At 41.7% G+C, this 23,083-nt stretch overlaps 2 protein-coding genes across 2 annotated transcripts; one reads left to right on the forward strand and one right to left on the reverse strand.

Moving 5' to 3' along the window:
- The first annotated feature begins 635 nt into the window (after window positions 1–635).
- Window positions 636–10,007, forward strand: fyb1b (FYN binding protein 1 b). Its single transcript, XM_068753220.1, has 20 exons — window positions 636–744; window positions 2,338–2,444; window positions 3,222–4,179; window positions 5,005–5,137; window positions 5,238–5,311; window positions 5,515–5,537; window positions 5,739–5,839; window positions 6,083–6,206; window positions 6,467–6,626; window positions 6,877–6,997; window positions 7,334–7,353; window positions 7,477–7,549; window positions 7,638–7,724; window positions 8,164–8,204; window positions 8,496–8,577; window positions 8,713–8,812; window positions 9,129–9,291; window positions 9,367–9,400; window positions 9,481–9,512; window positions 9,593–10,007. The coding sequence occupies exons 1-20, from the start codon at window positions 636–638 to the stop codon at window positions 9,613–9,615; spliced, it is 2,565 nt and encodes an 854-aa protein (XP_068609321.1). The 3' UTR covers window positions 9,616–10,007.
- Window positions 10,008–11,999: 1,992 nt separating this feature from the next.
- pde6b (phosphodiesterase 6B, cGMP-specific, rod, beta) lies at window positions 12,000–18,855 on the reverse strand. The gene is made up of 23 exons (XM_068752503.1): window positions 18,697–18,855; window positions 18,301–18,612; window positions 17,410–17,562; window positions 16,747–16,836; window positions 16,504–16,644; window positions 16,332–16,406; window positions 16,152–16,216; window positions 16,001–16,067; window positions 15,871–15,918; window positions 15,635–15,784; window positions 15,383–15,526; window positions 14,883–14,948; window positions 14,609–14,758; window positions 14,422–14,529; window positions 14,225–14,334; window positions 13,613–13,700; window positions 13,434–13,534; window positions 13,241–13,348; window positions 13,076–13,139; window positions 12,925–12,999; window positions 12,629–12,712; window positions 12,181–12,334; window positions 12,000–12,055 (listed from the first exon to the last, which is right to left on the reverse strand). Exons 1-23 carry the CDS (start codon window positions 18,853–18,855, stop codon window positions 12,000–12,002), a joined length of 2,568 nt encoding a protein of 855 aa, XP_068608604.1.
- Window positions 18,856–23,083: the final 4,228 nt, after the last annotated feature.

Below are 23,083 nucleotides of genomic sequence, written 5' to 3' on the forward strand. Positions count from 1 at the left end.
TATTCAAACAGGCCGAATGAAAACATTCGTGCAACCTTCAACTTTTGTGTTGTCATTACTTGATGATTGAAACGTTCTTGAAACAGGAAGATGGTTGAGACCTCAGGGTTCGTCTGAAGTTGGACTCACGACAATGCTGTGACAGTTAAAACGCAAAACGTTGACTTGCAGTTGCAGAGAAAAAAAAAAGTATCTCTGTAGCCAAGAATCATAAGAATCAGAATCAGAATCAGAAGGAGGAGACGCGATGATGTGACTGAACCAGGAATGTTTCCTCTACTTGCTGTCAATGTAACTCAGGGAACGGCTAACACAAATTTATAATTGAGATCAAGATTTTAAAAAAAATACAAACATGAAAAACTGTTTTAACTCTAATTTAGTTAACATTTGGAAACTTGACCAAATATGTGTTGTTAAAATCTATATCTTTATGGTTATCTTTTAGGTTAATCAATCAATGCAAACAAATAAATCAAACTTCATCTCACTTAATTTAAATCCATTCATCAATTTTCTTGTCGGTGAGACAACCTCAAATGTCTCGTCTGCAGCTGCTTTATCCGCCTTGTGGGTCACGTAATGTTGCTGGAGACGATCCTAGCTGACTGGGTGAGAGGCGGGGTACACCCCGGATGCGTCGCCAGCGAAACTCAGGGCCACGCAGAGACAGACCACCTGTGGTGGCTTCATCAGTGGCGCTCTTCAGCCTCTTCCTGGGTCGCTTGAACCCTGGCTCTCCGGGTGACTCATGGTGGTCATTCCTGGTCTTTGTTTTGGACCCATTGACCCGTTGACTCGGTGGTGGGCTCTAAAAGTAATACGGCTGTGTGTGTGTGTGTGTGTGTGTGTGTGTGTATGCACTCATACTCACTGGTAAGTTATCAGATCGGTGATCACCAGCAGAGAGACAGCCAAATCCTCCTCTCCCGTGTTTCTGCCGCTTCACATCAGCAGGGAGGCGGCGAGGGATAGGAAAGCAAGGCGATAAAAACACATAAGAGATAACCGGGGCGCCGAAAGTCAAAGCGCACAAAGTAGTAGGCTTGCAAGAGAGGAAGTAGTCAGCAGTCTGCCGATGACACTGACGTAAGGCACCCACCCACATATAAACGCACACACGCACACTCTGCTTTTTCACACTGTCATTCTCTGTCTTTCTCTCTTCGACAGCAAGAGAAGCTCAACCTGACAGACTGAACAAACACATTCCACCACTTCACAGCCCGACCCCTCGGACACGGAAGAGGAGCCTGGGACTTTTGTTCTGAATATGGTGAGTATTGCTAAAATATATACTCATGTTGATAAGCGTGTAAGACGCAATGAAATATGGTTTTTGGAAAAAGGTCATTTGAAGACGTGTGACCTGTCATGAAAGGATATTGAATTTGACTGCCATACAAAGCAGTAAAGAATTTAATACTCAAGTAGTAAAGCGCTTCGATTTAATTTCTATCCTTGTCTTCATGCACTTCACAAATCCAATGACTGTTGTGTGTTCTTTGCACAAATTCAGTGAGATCATTTTTAATATTTGAAGTCGCAAAAACTTGATTTTTGTTTTGTTGATTTTTGTTGCGTAAAATGGGAAAATCATTGTCAGCTCGATTGAGCAAGGAGACTTTTTTCTCCCCTTTTCAGCATCAAATAGGAATCACGCTTCCGCTTCACGTTTATCATCGTCAGACCTCCCTTCTCAGGCACTTGACACTTGTTTGTTTACATGTGCAGACATCTACTACATCTTCCCTGCTGCAAATCCCGGCTCTATGAAGAATACAATGTTGAATTTAACACATATTTTTTATTCATGGCTGCAATCTGCAGCTCATGTGGAGTTGTGTCATGATAGATTGTGAGAGGTCTTGAAAGAATGCGTCGTTTTTTTTACAAAATTGCCACTGAGAAAAAACATTTGGAGAAGCAGTCATGTCAACGATATGGAACAGAACATATTGGGCCATTTTTAGCTCGCTGCAGTCAAGAAACAGAAGTGAGATGAGGCAACTTTCCTCGGTTTGCTTTCACTGCCGAATGCCAGGAACATTGTGTTAACACATTTCATTGTGTCAACTGTGGAAGATGTCATTGGCTATTAAAGGGATGCTTCAAACAAATCTTTGCAGCCATAAATAGCACTTAAAAGTGGCTTGTAAGAAAAACCTCAAGGTCTGCTCGCTTGAGTGCTTTGCAAAGATCTCAGCAGTTGTCTTTACCCGCAGGCAGCAGCCCGTGTTCTTGTCATTACAGCAATCTAGATAGGAGTTCAAGTTCCAGGCATCATTATACTTCCCATTCTGTATTAACGTCATGCTCTGTGTTTTCCCTTGTTAGTTCCCCCTCCCGACTTTTACTGCTTTGCAACAGGAACAGCAGCAACTCTGTGTCCTATAGCTCTTATCACTACTTCCTGGAATGGGGACTGTGACTCTGGTCAGAAGGCCTGGTTACAAATAGGTGTGGCTTTTTCTTGGTCAGTCTTTAGTGACACTTCAAATCATCTGCATTATCTGCAACAAGCAGACATTTCCACTTTCTGGATGGAACATTTAAGGATGCGACTCAACGTCTTACCACTTTGCACACCTCTTGTAGACAGACACATGATCAGGTTCCAGATATATGCTTTACATAAATAACAGTGCTAAAGAAAACTTTTATTTATTTTTTTCCCATTGACTTATTTTCAGAATAATAAGCAACCAAAGTCAAATACACTTTTTCTGGTTTAGACTGAAACCTTTTTCTTCAACTCATGTATGTGCTATGGAGGATGTCCTTGAGGTATATGATTAGCCAAAGAGTTAAGAGAGACCAGGAAGTCAAAACAAACCGCAATAAAGAGCTTTATTCGCGCGTTGCTTTGAAAAAAAAAAAAAACCCCAAGCTGTTAACCTCATCTTCCTCCCTCGGCGCCATGAAGGATGCAAACTGCTCTGCACGGTCAAATACAGAGACGAATGTTCCTGAGGGAGCTTCCCAAACAGGATCAATAATGTATAAGCATTATGATGACCTCATGATGCTTTATGCAGTCTTGTTAGTCATGAGAGAATTACTGCATAATAAGATTAAGTTGATGAATGACTTTATTTAAAAGCTAATGGGGAGTACAGGCTAGCATTTTGCGGTTCCCACATTTTAACAACAGACTGATAGTGGTGATAGTTTTTTTTAATTACCGGTAACTCAGCGTCTGATCCACATTTTCTTTCCAGGAAAACAAATCTGATGTGAAGGCCATCATGGCTCGCTTCGAAGCAAGCGAAATGAGCACCAATGACGCTGCTTCCACACCACCCGGACGTCCAAAGAACGCACTGCACCCCACCCTTTCCTTCAACCCCACAGTACCCCCAAAGAAACCTGTCACGGAAAGTCTCTCAGGCAGCCCGGTAAATATTCCCCCTAAACCGAGTTTTCTGAAAAATACAGCTAAAAGCAATGCTGAAGCCATCGAGCCGAACTTATCCAAGACCCCAGAAAGCAGGTTTGCCAAAGCCCAGGATGACACCAGAACCCCTGACAAGCCTTTCATCACCAGTAGACAGCACTTGCCTCTTTCACCTGCTCTTGGACAGAAGCCCCCTCTCAACAAACCCTCCCTCGGCTCCACCGTGTCCGACTCCAAACCCCCGTTTCCTAAACCCTGCCTAGCAGGGAAGCCCAGCTGGCTAAAAGAGGTCAACGGCGGGGGCGCGCCCGGGACCACACCTCCTAAAATACCACCATTGCACAACAAACCGAGCAGCAGCATTTTCAAGTTACATGACGAAATGACCGGAAATGGCACAAACTCAGCAAACAAGAATTTACATCCCTTAAGCTCCACTTTCAAGCCCACTTCCAGCTTCAAGGTTACTCAAAATATGTTCAACAAGGAGGACCACACTGGGGAGCCAGAAAAGGGCGTGGCAGCAAATAGGGTCAAAAATCCACCTCTCACAGCCACCAACTCCCAGCCTCCTCCCGTACCTCCAGCCAGTAAAAAAAACAGCTTAAGGAAGCCCCCCAAGTCTCCTCTTCAGGACGGCGGTGCTGACGAGGCCACTTCAGGCCCCAGACGTAAACCCCTCCCCAACATCTTAGCTCTGGGCCCTGCTCCTGCAAAGCCCAACCGGCCCGCCAAAGTCAACCTGGAGCGCTTTAAGAGAGGCGCCGAGTCCTCTGATGATGGTAAGTTGGGCTTGAACAAACAAGAATCTAAGATGGCGCCATTTACATCAAAACAGGCATTACTAAACATGTTTGGGTCGTTTCTTTCCAAATGAACAAGCAACAACTCTGAGGTAATCGCTAAGGTGTAAGCAAAGGGCTCTCAAGTATTGTAACGATGGAGTTCCTCTTATTTGGTCGTTTTAAGTCCAGTTTCCTGTCCCCCACTAGCAGCGTTACTTTGCCAGACTTCAGGATTTTTCACACCAAAAACTTTATTCACGATGCAATATATTCCAAACCGCTGTAAGATATTCCGATGTAGCATCTGAATCTTTCAATTCTGTTTTGAAATGAGTCCAAGTTGCAGAGACATCTGTGCAGCGCCGCAGAGACACACTTGCTTCCTCTATTCGCTTCCTTATCCAGTTTCTCCTTTCTCCTCCCCACTCTGACAGCTGAGTTGTTGTTTTTCCTGCACAGGAGGAAGTAATTTCCAGCAAACAGGGAGAGTATCGAGTGAGAGCCTCGGCCTTTAGACACATACCTGATATGAACTGCTGCTGAGCAACCAGAGAAAGATGACAGAATATGGGCACAGTCACAGGAAACATAGGTTTTGATGTCAAAAACATATCAATCCCAATTTGGGAATTTCCTAAATCCATAACATTTGCATTCCCACGATGAACTTGAAAAAAACTAAATAGAACCGCGTTCCCTTGATTTGTTAAAATCATGAAACCATTCATTTCTTGGCACATTGCTCACTATATTTATAGCATGTCATTCAGAGCCAGTGGAGAAGATGCTTGTCTGCTTTCACACCGTGTGTCTTTGTTCCAGTTCCAGGCATCTTTAAGAAGCCCTTCTTCCCGACTCCTCCAGCCTCCCACCCCGGTAACCACAGCAACCACAAGCCGCCAACGCCACCCGCTCCTGCTCTTCCGAGTCTGCCCCCGCGACACCCTGGAACCATGTGTGTTAACATATATTCAAGTACAGGCATAAGCACGCGGATGGCATTACGTTGTGTGTAAGCCCAGTGAACTGCGGTTAAAACCCGACTCTCTTTCCAGGATCCAGCAAGATGACTTCTATGATGATGTCGATGCATTTAGCAGCCCCCCTCCGCCCCTGCCACCATCCACAGGTTCAGCAGCAGTCGCCGTTTCATCCGACGCAACCTGCCCTTTGTCATGTATCTTAGCAGTGCATAGTCTTAACACTTATTAGCTTCTCGTTTACTTTGAGTTGTCACTTTTTGCTTGATTTCTGTCAATAGTTGTCGTTGTTTAGCACTATTCCAAAAAGAGCAAATTCGTTTTGTAAAGTTGTTTTATTGTTGCTCCCCAGGTCACCCGAGTCAGAGAGCAAAGGTGAGACACGCTAGATGAGTTTACTCCTTATACAGGTTTCCATGTGCAGATGCACGCACACACACACACAGATGCACTATGTGTGTGTGTGTGTTCGTAAACACACATTTTTAGCGTGGGTCAGTCTCAAGTATCTCATATCTGTTTTTGTTAATGTCTCCTCTGTGTCGTTTGTTTTTATTCATGCAATATCTGGCCCAGAAGGAAGACGATGGTGGTGATGATGATGATGATGATGTTATTGATAATGATGAGGATGATGATGATTATGGCGAGATGTATGAGGATCTTGATGAACGATGGTGAGACAATGTTTTTTATTGAAATCTGATTACACGGCTCACTGATTGTTGTTATCCTTTCGCATTTTTATTTATTTATTTATCTCATATTACATTTTATCAATAGGTTATCTCTGGTGTTTCACTATGGATGAAGCTTCACTGCGTTTCGTTATCAGTTTCATAACTTTAGCTGCTTATTTCCAACTCTTTGCTTCCTTCTCTCTCTCTCTCTCTCTCTCTCTCTCTCCCGCTCTCTAATAGGGAAGCGGCTGAGCAAAAACAAGAAAAGAAAGACGACAGAGAGGAGAAGAAACGACTGGAGGCTGAGAAGAGGGAGCAGAAGCAACGGGAGAAAAAGGAACATGATGCCAGGAAGAAATTCAAGGTGAGTAAATGAGAACGGAACTCTCAGCTGAACTTCTTCGCACACCTTTTTAGAAATTGTTCCATATTTAGGTTGTACACACAGACTTGTGAACATAGTTCAAAGGCATCACTTTAGATTTCCCACAATATCATACTCTCCAAAGGTTTTCCTATTGTCTGTTATATTCCTCTCATAGAGGGCATCAGTAAATCACTAAAATCATCTTAATCCATGTATTTCTGCCTGCTCCGTTGTGTTGTGTTGTGTGCTGGTGTCAGTTGGCTGGCCCACAGGAAGCCATCCACCAGGTGGCGGCTCGAGTGGACAGCAGAGCCAGCAAGACGGACCTCGGTCTGAAACAGGGAGAATGCCTTGACATCATACGGGTCCTGGGCAACCCAGAGGGGAAGTGGTTGGCACGGACGCGAGATGGATCCAGTGAGTTCACAAGATTATCCCTCATTGGTCGAATTTTCATCCCTTTTTTTCGAGCTTTTCTCCATTTTCGCTCGTTTGTTTCATCTGTAAATTCAGAATACTTTAAAAGACAGCGCTCAATCTTATTTTGACACATTGTCATTTCCCCCTGATTAGTCTGTATTTGTATTAAATCCATCCAATACATAATACCTAGAATTCAACAACTAAAATCAATGTTTCTCCTTTATTTGTTTGTTTGTTTTAATAGTTGGTTATGTGAAGATCACATCGGTGGAAATTGATTTTAACACTCTGAAGAATTGCAAACCTCAGAAGGAATATGACCCTGAAGTATACGATGACATCGACGTGGCCTCGACGGATAATAGGTGCAATGACTGTTGATGTAAATGGTCAAACTCCTAGTTAGTTAGTTGGTTCGTTAGTTACAGTTAGTTAATTAATTTCACAGTTGTAAGAGTGGAGAGGAGAGAAATTGTTCAGCTGCAAAAATATTTCCCCTCATTATAAACTGACAATCTCATCTTTGCATTTTGTATCTGCTTATTCTCCAACATGTTCAGAAAACTTTACCAGATTAGAGCAAAGAAGTAAATGACAAGTTTGATTATTTAACTCTATTTAACTTTAGCAGGCATCTTATCCATATTAAGAAACGTTACTCTAACGTTCAGTGTTTTCATCACCTGATTCTCTCGTTACAGTGGGATCAAAGGACCGGGAGGTAGGCTTAAAACCGTACACCGCTGGAACTATTTGTGTTTTATCTAATTAAAATTAATGCATTTTCTTGATTCGCCAGAATAAAAACTCCAGCATAAACACCATCCTTGCTTTTGTCCTGCAGTTGTCCCACCCCCGCCACCGGGAGAAGGAGGAGAAATATACGATGATGTCGTTGATCCCAACCTGGAAGTCAGGTGGGAATTCTCTTTACTTGCATTGATTATTTGTTACAGCCTGGACTGTGAAATCATTGTGACTGCTAAGCCTTGGTTGGCTCTTTAGTCCTTTAGACGCCAGGTCTTCCCCTACGAAGCCTCGCAGCTTGCTGCGGATGTTTGACCGGAGCAGACGTGCTGCCAACACTAAAGTGTAAAATACACTCCGTAGTAAGACTGACCACAGATCTGCTGTCCACTGTCTTAACCCCTCCGCTTTCAACTGTCCTCATTTGTCAATGGCTCCCCCTTCGTTTGAAGACGACCTTTCTCACAGACCAGATACTGAATAACATTGACTGACATTATTTTCCTTTTTAAACCCTAACTCCTCTTTCTGGGTTGTCTTTACAATCGGTGCAGCTGATTATCTGTTGTTTGACTAATCAATGTTTGCCTGCAACCATTTAACAGAAGATCAAGCATCAAAAGCCTGTTTTTTTTTTAACAAGTATTCAAAACACTCCTAATAATTAAAAACACTGTGTGATCATTATTGGATATAATTATTGATCTGTGCTGCTTTGGATCATATTAACCGAAGTTTACACGATGTTAGGAGTAATGTAATCATTTTCCTTTTGTTGCCCCAGAGTGCCCCCACCCAGACAGTTTACTGCAGATACAACTTCAGGTACGACAATACACCGCTTTAAAACATGACTAATGTGAAAGTGCATTTTTTTGTGTAGTGCACCCCACTCTATGTAATTTGCCGTTCTAATTTATTTAACTAAGCTATAAGTATTAAAGCTGAACGATTACAATCTACGATTTCGGCCATGTCTCTTTGACGTCCTCTTCCCTCTCCCACATTTCCTGTCACCTTCCCCCCCAGGTGTGCCATCAATAAAAATGTGTACCCTAATGATAAGAACGCTTCAAGGAACTTTAATAATTCACTTTCCTGGTTTATCCCATGTAGATCAGCCGGGAGCAGCAATCAATGAAGACATATATGATGATGTTGACTCTCAGAATTTGCCTCCCCTTCCTCCCCTCAGCAGGTAAGATTAGTCTTAAAACAACATTTCACTGGTATTTGTGCATACCAACACATATATATATATGACTATTTACTGCTTTGGATGGGGTTTCTTAATGTATTTTTGAGATTTAAATATATATTTTTCTCTGTCCAGTCTTCTGACCTTGAAAGCCAAATGCAAGACTGAAGAGTTGGACCCAAAGAAACAGAAGAAGATTGAGAAAGAGGAGAAGGAATTCAGGAAAAAGTTTAAAGTTTGTTTCTCTCCAATGTATATTTGCTTTACTGACCCCTCGCTTATCCCCCTTGTTTGATGCTGTATAAAATACTAGCCTTATTCGCAAGGCATTTTTCGAATGTCAAAGATTCCACATGTGGAAAACTTATCTGATTACATTTCGGATGATTCCAGCATCTCCCTTAATTGAGTAGATGAATATAAATATATATAATACAAATTTAAGCTATATGAGAACATATTTGTGTCCTACAGAGTATAGAGAATGTAGAATCATATTTAGTCATGTTCACAAAGTCCACATGAAAAGGTCATTTTCCATTCTCTTTCAGTATGAAGGGGAGATACAGACGTTGTACCAGGTGACCTCTGTCCCAACGCTCACTCAGAAGAAGTGGACTGGGAAAGAGCTTCAAATTAAAGCAGGAGAAAGACTCGACGTCATTGTTAAAGCAGTGGATAACAAACTAGTCTGCCGGAACGAAGAGGGAAAGTGTGAGTATTGATCAGGAACATCAATGCTTTTGTTTTTATCTATCCATCCATCTAATATCTGTCTGTATTTTATAGTTGGTTATGTTTCCACCAGCCACGTTGTTTTGGAGTAAGTACCACAGACGATCAAACATTCACACAATCCAATTTTACATCTTGACCTGCTGATCATTTGTCTCTTGTTTGCAGTGATGGTGAGATCTATGACGATATTGGAGAGGGTATGTTATTCCATTTAATTGTTAAAATTTCCATCATCTTTCCATTCAATATAATATTTGTATTTGTTTCTTCTTTCCAGATAACATCTATGACAACGATTGAGAAACATCTTGCACAGAATATTTTTGGTTATTTATTGTTTATTAATGAAACTGGAAGCTGTTTAAAGGTAGGCTGATAGCCAGAGAGGATTGTCATTTCATTTTCACTTCATTAATAAACACAATTCTGATCACTGAATAATTTGGACAGGTGAATAATGACTCTAAGTCTTTTAAACAGTGTCATCGTGGTTCAACCTTTCTTTTACTCTGACATGCATTTTTAAAAGAATAGCTGCATGTTTAATTAAATGTATGCCAATGACGTAACATGAACTACAACCACTGTTATCTATAAATGTTAACAGCCCCTAAGCTAACTGGTGCCTTTGTGTCAAGGTTTATCATGTCAACTGTTATAAAGCCAACGTTTCTGAAAACGTCTGTATATAAAATTATGACATGTATACATGCAGCGCGTTTGATCATTTTTTCTTGTTGAAGAGCCTACACAACACTCAAGGTTCCTCCTTCGCTCTTATGAGTATATCTCACAGTAATAAACACAACATAATGTGGAGAGATATTTGTCAACTTGAGTGACGTGCATGCGGGTGCACAATGGGTGTATGTCAACGAAGAACATTTTGACTGGCTTGGTTTTCCAAGTAAATAAAATGTATCAACAAACACATTTCCACAGACGCGTCCCACACGTTCAACAGGGAAACAGTGACACCTATCGGTAGGCAATAAGAACTTCAGTCAACGGGATCTTGATTCAGTAGAAATGCACAACCTGGTGAACAGCAGGAGAGGAGAAGACAGGGATGTCCAAATCCTGACACCATCCTGAGATGATCCCTTTCCTGATCTGAGTGGTTATGTTTCAGAATCAGTTTTTTCAATCTTGTTTTACTAAAATGTAAAATAATATAGCATTTATTTTATTTAGAAGGTCAAACATTTCACTTTTATAGCTTGTTTGTTGCATCGACTGTAAATGAGCTGTTGTTGTTTTGTGTGTGTGTGTGTCCTTCAGTAGGAGATGAGCCGGAGGCGAGAGCAAGGTTGTAATCCTGCCCTGGTTTAGCAGCAATCCCAGGATTGGGGTCAGCTACCAGTAACAGAATGTGCAGGATAGACAGAAATGTTTCCTCAATACTCATAGGTGTTGTGTAATATCATAAGTATGAAATCTATATTGCCTCACAGCAACATATTTGAGTGAAGCTACTGTCTTGGGTTGAGCGTGCTAATAAGTCTTGCAGTCATGTTGGTTTGAAAGGAATGTTCACTATTCTGCAATGATTTCACTCTACTGCCTCATTAGAAAACACATTTGCTTTATTTTGCTCATTGCTCGCATGGAGCACAGGACAAGCTTTCAAATACTGCCCATATTAGGAATTATTAAAGTGTATATCCGCAGCGTATTACAGTAAGTCTATTGCCTAGTTCTACATGATCATCTCACACACACACTCTTCTCATCATTACAGTGAGACAAGCATGATAACAAAAAACACCTCAACCCTTAGATGAGGTTATTTGGACTCTGCCTGTGCTTTCCATTCACACCTATTTCACTAGTTGAAGATCAAGCATCTATAACACGACCAAAAATATTCTGAACACAGGAGGGAAACAAATACTATTTTTATGTTTGCATTTTCGCCAACAGTTCTCTGCAAAGGTTACTGCAGATGTTTTATGGACCCCTGGGTTCTGTGGGCGAGTCCTCGGTTGGAGCTCTTCGGCTGATCACTGCTCCCATTGTGGAGAATGAATTTCCCAGGAATAAAATAATAATTAGATGCTGCTGAAACCTTCGTAGTTTTTCAGAAACCCGAGGATTGCTATTGTCCAATCATTCATATATATGAACGCTAGTTAGATAATTCTATATATCCCCTTGGCCTAGATGAACTGTGTTCCAAATATACAATCTGTGGCCTGGGATTTGCTGAAATATATGTACACGTTTGGATTCTTTTGCTGTTCATAAATGCTGGAAAGAAAAAAAAAAAAAGGTTCACCACATACACAGTCTCTTCATCTGAACTAACACGAATCATGAAAATATAAGGAAACTGCTACTTCAGGAGCTTGAGTGAAAAAACCGAGATTCAGAAATGGCCTAGATTCCTATTTAAATTTGAGAGGAAGGGTAGCTTTGCTTTAGATGTAACCTGAGGTAGAAGCAGTCGCGTGTGTTTCTGTTCCTCCTCAGCGATGTCTTCCCTGCGTTCGGTAGATTTCCTAATCCGCCAACGTGAGCGGCTGCTCTTCTCAGAGAAGATCCGGCTCTTCTCGTGTTTCCTGATGAATTACTGGGGTGCATTCACTCGAGTATCGGCCTCCTGACCTTGGACCATGGAGGTGAGATTGACTGGCTGCAGTCTGTCATGAACCGTCTTTGTGCATTCCCGTCATGTGCACAGATCAGCATACTGTGCAGGTCTTGGAGCCTGAGCTTCCACCACCGGTGTTGTTTGCAACTGTTGGACAATGACATGAAATAAAGGACTTGGAATGCTGGTGGAAATGCTGAATTTTTGGAAAACATTATTGCAGCAGAGATGATATTTCACAGCCGTGTATTTATTCCAGAGGATCACTGCACCTTTATTGGCCTTGGCTGCCTCTTTGGTAGCCTTCTCATCCTCAATGGCTTTCAGTTTAGCCTCAAACTCCTCTTTTTTAGAGTTCCACTCCTTCCTGTTATTTAGAATGCCATCCAGCATGGGCTGAATTTGTGAGTGGAAGCGGGAAAACTCCTAATAAGAAAAGAATCAGAGGCCAAATACATTAAAATGATGAAAACAGAGCAATACTGGGTAGTTTTTTTATTTTATTTTATGAATCACGTTATTTTTTACTTTCAACGTACTATAAAGTTACGCATGCAAGCTTTAAAGGATTGTTAAATTAAGTAGAAATGCACTCTGAGAGCGCAGACCCCCTCCTAACTGGATTTACCCCGTTCACACGGTGATCTGGATCATCATCAAAAGGTTCTACATTGTTCACATAGCCCCCACACATCGGCGGAGGTCATTATCAGGCATTACCTTGTACACAAAGGTGCAGACAAAGTCGATGAAACCACACTGCAGCTTTGGAAGCTCTGCTGCCTTGTTCCTGTCCATCATGGGCTGGTAAGGGAGACAGGAAGTGTTTGAAGCACTTAAATATTATTTGTTTGTCTTATTTGGACTTGATTCAGTTCCATAAAGCAAGTTCGACATAGTTACTATGGAAACTGGGTCAGGGGCAGGCTAACGGTCAGGCTAATGAGTAAATGAGTGCATGCCAGAAAAAGCTCACATGCATCCTGACATGCACACGACACAACAACTAAACTCACAATCGGCTGCTGTTCCAGCACCGTCCTCTCCAAGTCACCCTGCTCCCAAAACTCTGCTGCTACAGACAAGGCAACCTGGAAGACACGCACGAGACACACACGTCAGAATCTGTAGGAAGTCACACACCTGTCTTGTTGCCCTGGTTCTCACCTTGCTTTGCACTTCCCAAGGCTTGGTGATGGCTGACAAGTCACATGCGGTCATCATCATAGCCCTGAAAACGACAGGATTTAGGGGTTCATAGAAAGTAAAAATCATAAAAATATATATATACCATTAAATACATTTAATGATATATGGGCTCCTTGTACTCACATTACAATTTCTTTTCTGGTTGTTTCCAGAGACATGAAATCAATCCACTTCTTTTCATCCTCAAAAGTGTGTGAAAGATCCACAATCTTCTGGAACATGGTTCTTTTCCTAGCGAGGCATGACAGGGATTACATTTGATGTTGGACTACTTTTAAATGAGTGACAAAGTAGAGCAGGAGGAGATTTGGCTGACTTGAAATAAAGAGCTAGGTCAGTGGCGATGATGGCGATGTCCATGAGATGAATCACATGGTCGACCTGCCGCCTGTTAAGGTTCTGGTAGATATTCAGCGACTGCAGATGAAATGCGAGGGGGCGTCAGGAGTGGAGGAGGCGATTACAAAAAGGAAATCCAGTTCACCTCCTTCTCACCTCATCAGCCAAAAGGAATTTTCCAAACTCCAGATGGTGTCGTTCCAAGATGGAGGAACCATGAAGCTTGGCCAGCGGGTTGCCAGATCTGTTGGCATAAATTAGAAACACTTCAGTGGGAACAGAATTAAGTCGGAGTCGGACTAGACTTTGATCCCAGATGACAATGGGAGGACCACCGGCTCAGAAAGACAGTAAATGATTCAGATCCACCGGTTCACCTATACCGCATGTTCTTGGTGTTGGGACTAAGACAACGGACATGGAGGGAACATTCAAAGTTCATGTAGAAAAGTCCCAGACAAAACAAATGCTGTGACATCATAAGGAAACGTTCACGTCTTTACAAGCAGATTTACCTGAGAGATTAAACTCATGAATGAGAAGTTAAAAAGTAAAGATAAAGCTATTTACTCTCATTTAAATTATATGACCTGTATACTGGAAGTGGCTTTGACTGCCTTTTGTTGTGCAATCCTATTTCATAATGACATCTTGTGCAATCAGCTGGAAGGTGATGCAATAACAAACACAGTAAATAAGAGCTTCCACATACCCCTGACATAATGGTGCACAGTGATAGCGAGACGCTGTTTTTGATGGATCACTTACTTGACTTGGTACAAGTTGTTGGTTCCTCTGTGATCAATATCATGGAGGAAGCCTGCAGTTATCATGGCCATGACCTCCAGGTCAGTGTAATACCGCTTCAGCATGCCTGTCTGAGTACAAAATAAAAATGAATAAATGAATGCAACACAGCAGAGGCGGCGATTATAAACAGTAGAATTTACATTCAAGAGCAATACCGTTAAGAGTGCAAACATGGTGTGTCCCACATTGAAGCCATGACGCCAGTTGTGGTAAGTGATTCTTCTGTAGCCTTTGCTGACCGAGTACATGAACCGAACCAGCACCTAAGAGAGAACCGATGACTCAGCCAGGCACAGTGCTCCGATCACGTGGGATCTGGAGTAGATTGTACGTCGAGATTACCTCTTGAGGAACCTGGAACTTTTTCACCACCCCAACCTCATAGTACATCTGGATGCCGCACTTCACCAGCTCCATCTCCGTGCAATTCAAATCTGAAAACCGGAAGTCGTAGATCGCAAACTTCTTGACCAATGGGGGCAAATCTTGTTTCTAATGAAAAGCAGAGTGAGACAAAAATAAATAACAGATCACATCCAGGACACTGGCAGACAGTCATGCCCAAGTATAAAAAAAGATAAACAAAGTATTTTAATTTTACAGGTTTAAGTCTTACCAAGATACCAAGGAGTTCCTCTTCTTCACACTCGCCGGGTTCACAGCCATAGACCTCTCTGGTGTTCTGGGAGAAATAAGAAAATCAATGATGATCAAAGTATAAAGTCAACAAATACCAACCCTCTTCCAAAGTTTATGTCGTGGAGGCAACAGTCTCAGCAGGGATTCCCAGACTTCCCCAGCCACCTCTTCCTGCTCTTCCAGGGAGATCCCGAGGCGTTCCCAGGCCAGCCGAGAGACCTAGCCTCCTCCTAGTGGGACATGCCCAGTACCCCTCCCCAGGGAGGCGTCCAGGAGGCATCAGAAATAGATGCCCCAGCCACCTCAGCTGACTCCTCTTGATGTGGAGGAGCTCCTCCCTGGTGACCGAGCTCCTCACCCTGTCTCTAAGGGTGCGCCCAGCCACCATGCGGCGGAAACTCATGCAGACCGGTTGTGTCCGGGATCTTGTCCTTTCAGTCGCGACCCAGAGCTCATGACCATAGGTGAACTACTCACCAGGATATTCTGAATCTCATCATCCCGACACTTGACATGGTAGAGCACCATGTCCTGAGCGATGTCTTTCCTATTCTCGAGCTTGTTCATCTTGTCGTACGTGTCCGTGTTCAAAACGGACCATCCCAGAAACTGCGTCAAAGCCTGGGGTCAAAGGGATCGGGAAAAACAGACATGTATAATGCACAACAATCACATACATCAAACTGCATTTAAATGTGGGATGGCGCTAAGAAGGGGCGATCATAATACCTCCATCAGCTGCTCATCCTGATCATCAAAAGGCTTTCCATCTTTCCGGTTATAAAACGTGGCCACACCGACTATCTCCTCTTTCTTGTTGACGATTGGCAGGGAAAGAACATTCTTTATGGTCCAACCGCTGCTATCGAGCGGCTCAGTCTGCAAAAAACGTGACACGGTTTGAAAGTCTTTCTCATGGTGTGTGTGTGTATGGGGGGGGGGGGGGGAGAGAATGCGTCGCCTACCTGAAACTCAAACGTCTCATCAGCAGCTGCATTCATGATGTTACAAATCTGAGAAGCAGGAGCAGAACCGATTGAAGTGGAGCACTTTCAATTTAGGTCCTAAATGATTCAACAGCTTATGATTACTCACAAATCCGCTCTCGGCAACATAGGTAGGCAGACCGCTACTCAAGGCCCAATGATCAGGAGGGGGGTTGCTGCATGAGGAGGAGAAAGGCCACAAGTGTGAGACCGCGGGGCGTCATACTAATCCAACCTGCAAATGTAAAAGATTCTCTTACGGTATTACTTTGATGTCTTCTTTTCCATGCAATATATAATCAATTAACTTGTAGAAATTTACCTCCTGTGGGAGAAAATAGAGCAGAGCTACTGGTATTCAATTAGAAAAACAAACAAAACAAAGGCTGTATCGAGTGTGTGGACAATCACAGTCCGTCGATAGATAAATAAATTGATACCCTGCCGTCAGGGGTGACAGGGCCAGCATAAGGTGCCTGCTCTCCCATCAACACTGGCCAGACATCAAAGAACTCCTGGAAGAAGACGCATATTACATTTCAGCATTTTATGGTAAATGCATGAACACAGAACTTGTGATATTACAGTAAAAGAGGACGTAGAACTCGGCACCTTTTCTTTTGTCATGTCTAGTAGGCCGACAGAGTAGCGGTCGCAGTTAAGGTAGGCTCGTACTGTGTACAAGGCTTTGTGAAACTGTCGCTCAATGTCTGTTAGTTCTTCAAACACCTTGTTGGCAGACCACAGCAGCAGCTGGGAGACACAGCACGGAGTCAACAAGTCTCTTTATGCAGTGCGAGTGCAGTATTTATGCCTTATACTTCAAATAATTACAATAATATCCAGATATCTGACCTGTCCTTTGCGTGTCTCACAATTGTGGAGGTAACTCAGGTGGTAGATCTTCAAGTTCAAGGTGGCGATTTTGAGATACTTTAAAAAAAGCTAATTGGGAAGAAAAACCCAGAGAAGGAATCATTGGTAATGAAACAACTTGTAGAAAACGTAAAGGATAAGATGTGGTCGAGTGAGGACGTCGGATGCAGAAGAGATAGATAAAAAGGATCCAAGAAAGTTTTCAGATTTGTGAACAAGAATATTTATTTCTTGGGCTGAATGCGATGTCTATGGAGCTGAAGAAAACCAGCATTAGTGAATTGTTGTGCTCTTTATGTCGTCTGTTCAAACTAATAATGATACAAATAATTTTAGGTGTAGTTTCTCATAGACAAGGAGTCTTATTGTGATGGACAAGCGCTTATGCTGGGATTGCTTTATGTACCTGAGCGGACTTTGTGGAGGTTTGCACTCTCCAGTTCATACATCTACCTGTACACACTCATTTACAGATAGGGTAAATGTCTCTAGATACAGCAATACAAATTATTAACACTAAAATTCTTCACAGACTAAATAGATTTGATGAAATGCAATTTAATTTGACTTTAAACGCCGTGTTTTAGCCCTCCTGTTTCTGTGGCTGCTTGGTGCATCGACGCTTATGTGTTTGGGACTCACATCTTCATCCTCAGCAGTGAAGTGTGGTCCTGTTGTCTTGTTCAGAGCCATGATCACAGCCACCATGTCTTTGCCGTTGAGGATGGGCGCTGCAAGAATATTGCGCGTTGTGTAATCTGTGAGTTCATCAACAAACGAGCTGAAGTATTGGCTCTAAAAAAGAAAAAAATACATGTAAACATACTTGTAAACACACAATTAATTAATGTTTTTGTAAAAATAATAATTACTTCCTGGAAATTTACTTTTACTTTAATATAATTTACTTGACAGAATTTATTGCATTCGCTTTAATACATTCATGCAAGTTGAAGTAGTAGTTAAAGTAGTAATAGTTAATTTAATATATATATATTAACCCTTTGTGTCCAATTCACATTGGACACGATGCACGGAGGCAGTGTAAAGTAAACTAGCTTAGATCTGTTTTATATTCCTGCTGACTAAATGCCAGAGACATCTAATCCAAAGCAGAGGCTGATGAGATCTCGAAATAAATGGATTATGTCTGCCAAGGAGATTAACTCCTTCGCTACATCATGTAAAGATGCACGTCACTAGCTTCTCTTTAAATGTATAGAATCATTATTGACTCGAGGGGTTGTGTGATACATAAAAACGGAGCATAAGGACTTTCCACTGACGAGTGTCAAGAGTAGATTTGGAGTTTCCTTTGCAAGACGCGGATGCCAGCCATCGTAAGCCTTCGGCAACAAGCCTGCCACCTTCCTGCTCATCTTTGTCCTCAACTTGTCGAAAAGGTCTGCTATATAAAACCGCCATATTTTTCTAACAGAAGCAGAAAACTCTAAGGAAATTGTGCCACCCATTATAGAAGGTATGGGAAGTCTCATTATTCTGAATTCAGGAATGTTCATTTGTCCCACTTACCTCCCTGACATCTTTCACATTAACAACCTTCTTGGTCAGGGCCACGTGGCCCACGATGCCGAGGTCCAGCGGATAGACGATCTCGGAGTCCGGTGGCACCACACACTCATCCATCTGTGCCTCCGTGTTGACGTTGAAGAGCCTGGTGGCGAGCTCTCCTACGCCGTTCCGCTGGCGGTACATGAACAAGCTGCAGCGGTCGGCGTGAATCAGTGCGCTGATCCTCTTCAGGATCTTAAACACCACCTTTTCCATGTTGATGTTCTCTTGCATGTCTTTGATCAAGTCGTACATGATTTGGCTTTCTTCATACTTTGAAAAGGAGAGACACCAGGTCACCTCTTTTCTTTTCTATTACACCATTAGATTAGCAGGTATTGACACAATGAACTTTACCTGACTGAGCTCTTGGAACTGGTTGAAGTCGATCTGTTTCTCTGGAAGTCTTGACACCTTTGATATGGAGGCGGCATTCATCTTCTTGGCGAAGTAATTCTTAGCAAATTCAGGATTCCCTTTGAGGAATTCTTCCACGTCTTCTTTGCGTGCACCCATTGTCCCCCCCCGCCCCCTCCCCTTGCTCCTTTTCTCCCAAACGCTCCTGCCTTCTCCCACTTCAGTTCAGTGATGCAGCTCCAAAAGAGATGCCTCCAACTTCTCAGAGTATAAATGTAAGGGGGGAAAAAGAATAACTAAAACAATGCATGCAGCATATCCCACAAAGAAAAGGAAAATCTTACCCAGGTTTTGCATGCAAAGGGGGAAAACAGAAGTGCAGACATTCAAATGCAGGTAAAGACAATCCTCAAATGGATAATGAGAGAGGGAATACCGTGAGGAGAAAGCAGAGGGATGAATCCGAACAATCCTTCTGTCATCAGCAGATAGAGCTGAAGGTTAGCGGGGATCTACGCACGCTAAACATGTCAGGTGATCAATGAGTAATGACACAGCAGCATTTATAAAGTCTTAAATGAAATTCTCTTGGAAATGCTACTATGAAAATAAAACACTGCTTTTCACTGCACACTTGAATTTTCAGGGTATTCCACTTTTAATTTTGATTTTGCCTCCTGATTAAACTATGTAAATACATACATAAATAAAAATGAGTAAAAGCAATATAAAATCAGCAAAATGTATTTGGGTACCGGTACTTAATCCGTAAAAACATAATGTCACTTGTAAGTAATAATAATAATACAAAACTCCATGCATTCTGTTTTAATATTTGTTACAGAAATACAGAAATGATGTATAATTATATTCTCCATGTTTTAATAATAACCTTTTTTTCCATATAGATGACAAAATTATGTCAGTTTGACATCTGTATATTTCTGCCTCTTGCTCACACATAGAAGTCCACAACTCCTGTACGTCTCCTCCTATGATGTCTTTCATTTTATTTCAGATATTCTGAAAGGGCTGAGAAACTAAAGCCAGAGAGCAGCAAAGAAGCACGAAGTGGAGAAAGAGAAGTGTTCTTTGGTTAATCCTTTCAGTCAGAGCAGTGAACCCGTCTGTTAAGAGGCTCCATAAACACCTTCAACAAAAGGTCAAATAGATCATCTGCTTCCACTATAATAGATTACTACATATCTGGTGTGTGTGTGTGTGTGTGTGGTCTGAGAGTGGTATGCTGTAGTTTACCTGCCATGTACCATGATCAAAGCTGAATATTTCATTAACATTCACAAATACTTACTCAAAGTTAGATGAGTGCAGAGGGAAATATGTGCTTATTTTATGCAGCTGCTCATTCAGTGTAGGATGGAGGCTGGAGAAAAGAACCATGCTCACCCAAATTTACAGCTTTGGTAAATTTAGAGACACCAGTTCACATACATTTGGAGATTTTTGGTGGCGGGTGGAAGACAGAACGGATTTCCCATGCTGAGCATTAAATGTACAGGAAAGTTGCCTGTAATGATAAAAAATAATAATAATCTGAAATTCCACATTCACAATGAATCCTGCTGCACAAAGATCAAAGCATAAAAAAGATCAAAGCTTGTCAAGTCTAAATACGCTTTGATACAACTTCAAGTTGCATAAACTTTGAGACAGCAAAGTATTTTTTATTTTGTGTGAGAGTACCCATTCAAATAAAATGAATCAAAACGGGAACAACAGAGAGTACCGCAGGAGGACTTACAAACAACGAGCAATGTTGTTTCCCCCAAAGCACCAAGGACCATATCATCTACACCAAAGACTGCAACAGCATCCACAGGGACAGGACGACACCATAAGGGAACTAAAGGAAGAGGTGCAAAATCTAAAAGGCGAGCTGAGGAGACAGAAGACCCTCAAAGAAATGTTCATTAATAGGGTCAAAGAAACAAAGAGAGAGCTGGAGAGTCTTAAAAAGTACAGTGACAAAAGCACTCTTGATACTGCTAATGTTGCAAAACTGGTGAGAAACACTGTCAGACACAAGAAGAAGAAGGACCTTCACAAAGATTATGAGGAACTGCAAGTGGCACACTTAATGAGCAATGAAAAGTTCTCTACTGAGCTCCAGGAAGAGAGGCTCCACAGGGAAGAACTGCAAAGGATCCTCGCCTCACACCTGGAGGAGATGGAGAGATCTGACAACATGCTTAGGCAGCATGCTGACAACATGCTTAGGCAGAATGCTGACAACATGCAGCATGAGCTTGACCAAGCAAAAGAGCAGAATAAGGTCCTTCTGCAACACAATGAAGAGCTGCAAAAGAAAATCAATCATTTCCAACAGGAAGCAGAGAAATTTAGAGCATGAGCCAAATGTACAGATATGACATCATTCAAGTCTGACTACTGCAGCGAGTTTGATAGTGAGGGATTGAATGCATTCATCTAGGAGTGTATGGTTTTCTCTGGGTGCTCTGCTTTTTCCAAGAACTCTTTTCTGGGAATTTTCTTTCTTTTTCTTTCTTTTTTAAGTTGGACCCTATCATAGCAGTAGTATATGATAGACTGACATAGTGTTGATGTTTAAGACAAGAAAGCATCACCAGCTCATTGAGTCCCCCTTCGTGTCTAAAAATATTTTATACCACACAGAATTCAGTCAACGGTGTTTCGTTCAACGACAAAATCGTTTAACTCATTCACTGCCAGCCATTTTCAGAGCAGACCCCCCAGATTTCCAGCCGTTTTCCCTCATTTTTGACCAGTTTTTTAAGAAACAGTTTCCCAGCATCACCTCTAAGTGTCACCAAAGCACCAACAAGCCAGCCATCAAGTTGGTGTGAGGCGCCACCCATTTCTCTGGTCTTTTCACCCTTGATGCATCGAACTCTGAGTTTAACCCGGAGCTCTGAGTTTATTTGCCCCAAGGTGCGTAACTCTGAGTTTCAGAACAGGTGATCAGTGTTAGTTCAATCAATGTTATCCTTGAGTTAAGCACGTCTATGAAAACAATAAAAAGCCATCATCAAAAGAGCACCGATAGTACAATTCACTTTGGCAACTAAAAAAAAAAAAAAAAAACGCTCAACATACTTCACCCTGCTTGAGTCGGAAGTACTAATGTGGGAGTATGAGCAAGTATTTCTAAAGAAAAGCAACAAAGCTGCAGCAGCAAGGAGAGACAAACCAGCGTGGGAGACAACTGCCAGCCAGTCAATGCGTTTTATTTACAGTATATATATAAATGAATGTTGGAATGTGATTGCAAAACACAGAACAGATGAGTTTGCACATGTATGTTTTCAGCCAGCTGCATGGGAAAAGGATGATTATTCAATGGGAATGTTTTGCACCATTGAGATGCCTTTCATTAGGGAGTGGCTGAAGATCTGCAACCGCATGACAAAAACATCAAACAGCAATTAATGTGTAGTAATATACTTTTTATCTGGAGATAAAAAACAAAAACAAAAATTTGTGTGGTGGCATGAATTTACCACATCACACAAATTACTTAATAATATAAGTTCAAAATAATATTCAGACTCAAAGTTCATTTCTACACAACCTGTAAAGATTATTTATTAAACTACACACAAATACAGTCTCAAACAATACCAATCATGTAAGGTAAAAGATGAACATATTTTGGATATATTTATGCATCTTACATGCACACAGAAATACCATGTGAGGAAAATAAAAATCTAACTTCATTTTTTTGTTTGAATTTAGCTTTTTTTTCCAACATAAATGTGGTGAGTGAAAAGCTGTTTGTTTTTCCAAGTGAAGCAGACTAAATGTTTCTTAGTGGTGTGTTTAATTTGCAGTATATGTCCCAGATAATAGGACATGTACAGAATGGAACAGCAGTTTGGACCGTTGTCATTTCTGTTTTTTCTTTATAATAAAAATAAATAAAACCAAATTTTCAGAAAATCTTATTTTCTAAAAGTTAGCAGTTCTTGTCAGTTGTGCGAGCCTGTTTACGTTTATGCACGGCCCTGTATCTCTGTGGATATCCAGCAACCTATTTTAATATGCTTCCTCACATTTGCATAAAGGTGCAATTGTGTTTATAGTAAGTAAATCTGAACATAGAAGCAGGATTACGGTAAGGATTTCAACCCAACAGGATTATCTCTAGATTTAAGCACCTTATTTAGTTCCAAGCAAACAAAATCAGCCATAAGCCTGTCTGCAGTTTGCTTATATAAAGGCTACCTCAGTACGTAAAACCCAATCTGCTGGCCAACCACCTTCACAAGCAGCATCGTGATCCCTGTTGCTTCACTGGCGCAGAACAGGTAACATGTTGACATTGTCTTTATTTAGAGACTGATTACCATCTATTTATGTGGGAGAATTCATTGATGGAAAGTAT

Source organism: Brachionichthys hirsutus, chromosome 19, assembly GCF_040956055.1.
Source record: "Brachionichthys hirsutus isolate HB-005 chromosome 19, CSIRO-AGI_Bhir_v1, whole genome shotgun sequence".
NCBI lineage: Eukaryota > Metazoa > Chordata > Actinopteri > Lophiiformes > Brachionichthyidae > Brachionichthys > Brachionichthys hirsutus.

Coding starts and splice junctions, on each gene's coding strand:
- fyb1b (XM_068753220.1), top strand. CDS start 636: ATGCGTCGCCAGCGAAACTCAGGGCCACGCAGAGACAGACCACCTGTG. Junction 5,312..5,514: donor GCCCCTGCCACCATCCACAG/GTTCAGCAGCAG, acceptor GTTGCTCCCCAG/GTCACCCGAGTCAGAGAGCA. Junction 8,578..8,712: donor CCCCTTCCTCCCCTCAGCAG/GTAAGATTAGTC, acceptor TTCTCTGTCCAG/TCTTCTGACCTTGAAAGCCA.
- pde6b (XM_068752503.1), bottom strand. CDS start 18,855: ATGGGTGCACGCAAAGAAGACGTGGAAGAATTCCTCAAAGGGAATCCT. Junction 13,535..13,612: donor AATTCCTTTTGGCTGATGAG/GTGAGAAGGAGG, acceptor TTTCATCTGCAG/TCGCTGAATATCTACCAGAA. Junction 13,140..13,240: donor ACCAGAAAAGAAATTGTAAT/GTGAGTACAAGG, acceptor TGTCGTTTTCAG/GGCTATGATGATGACCGCAT.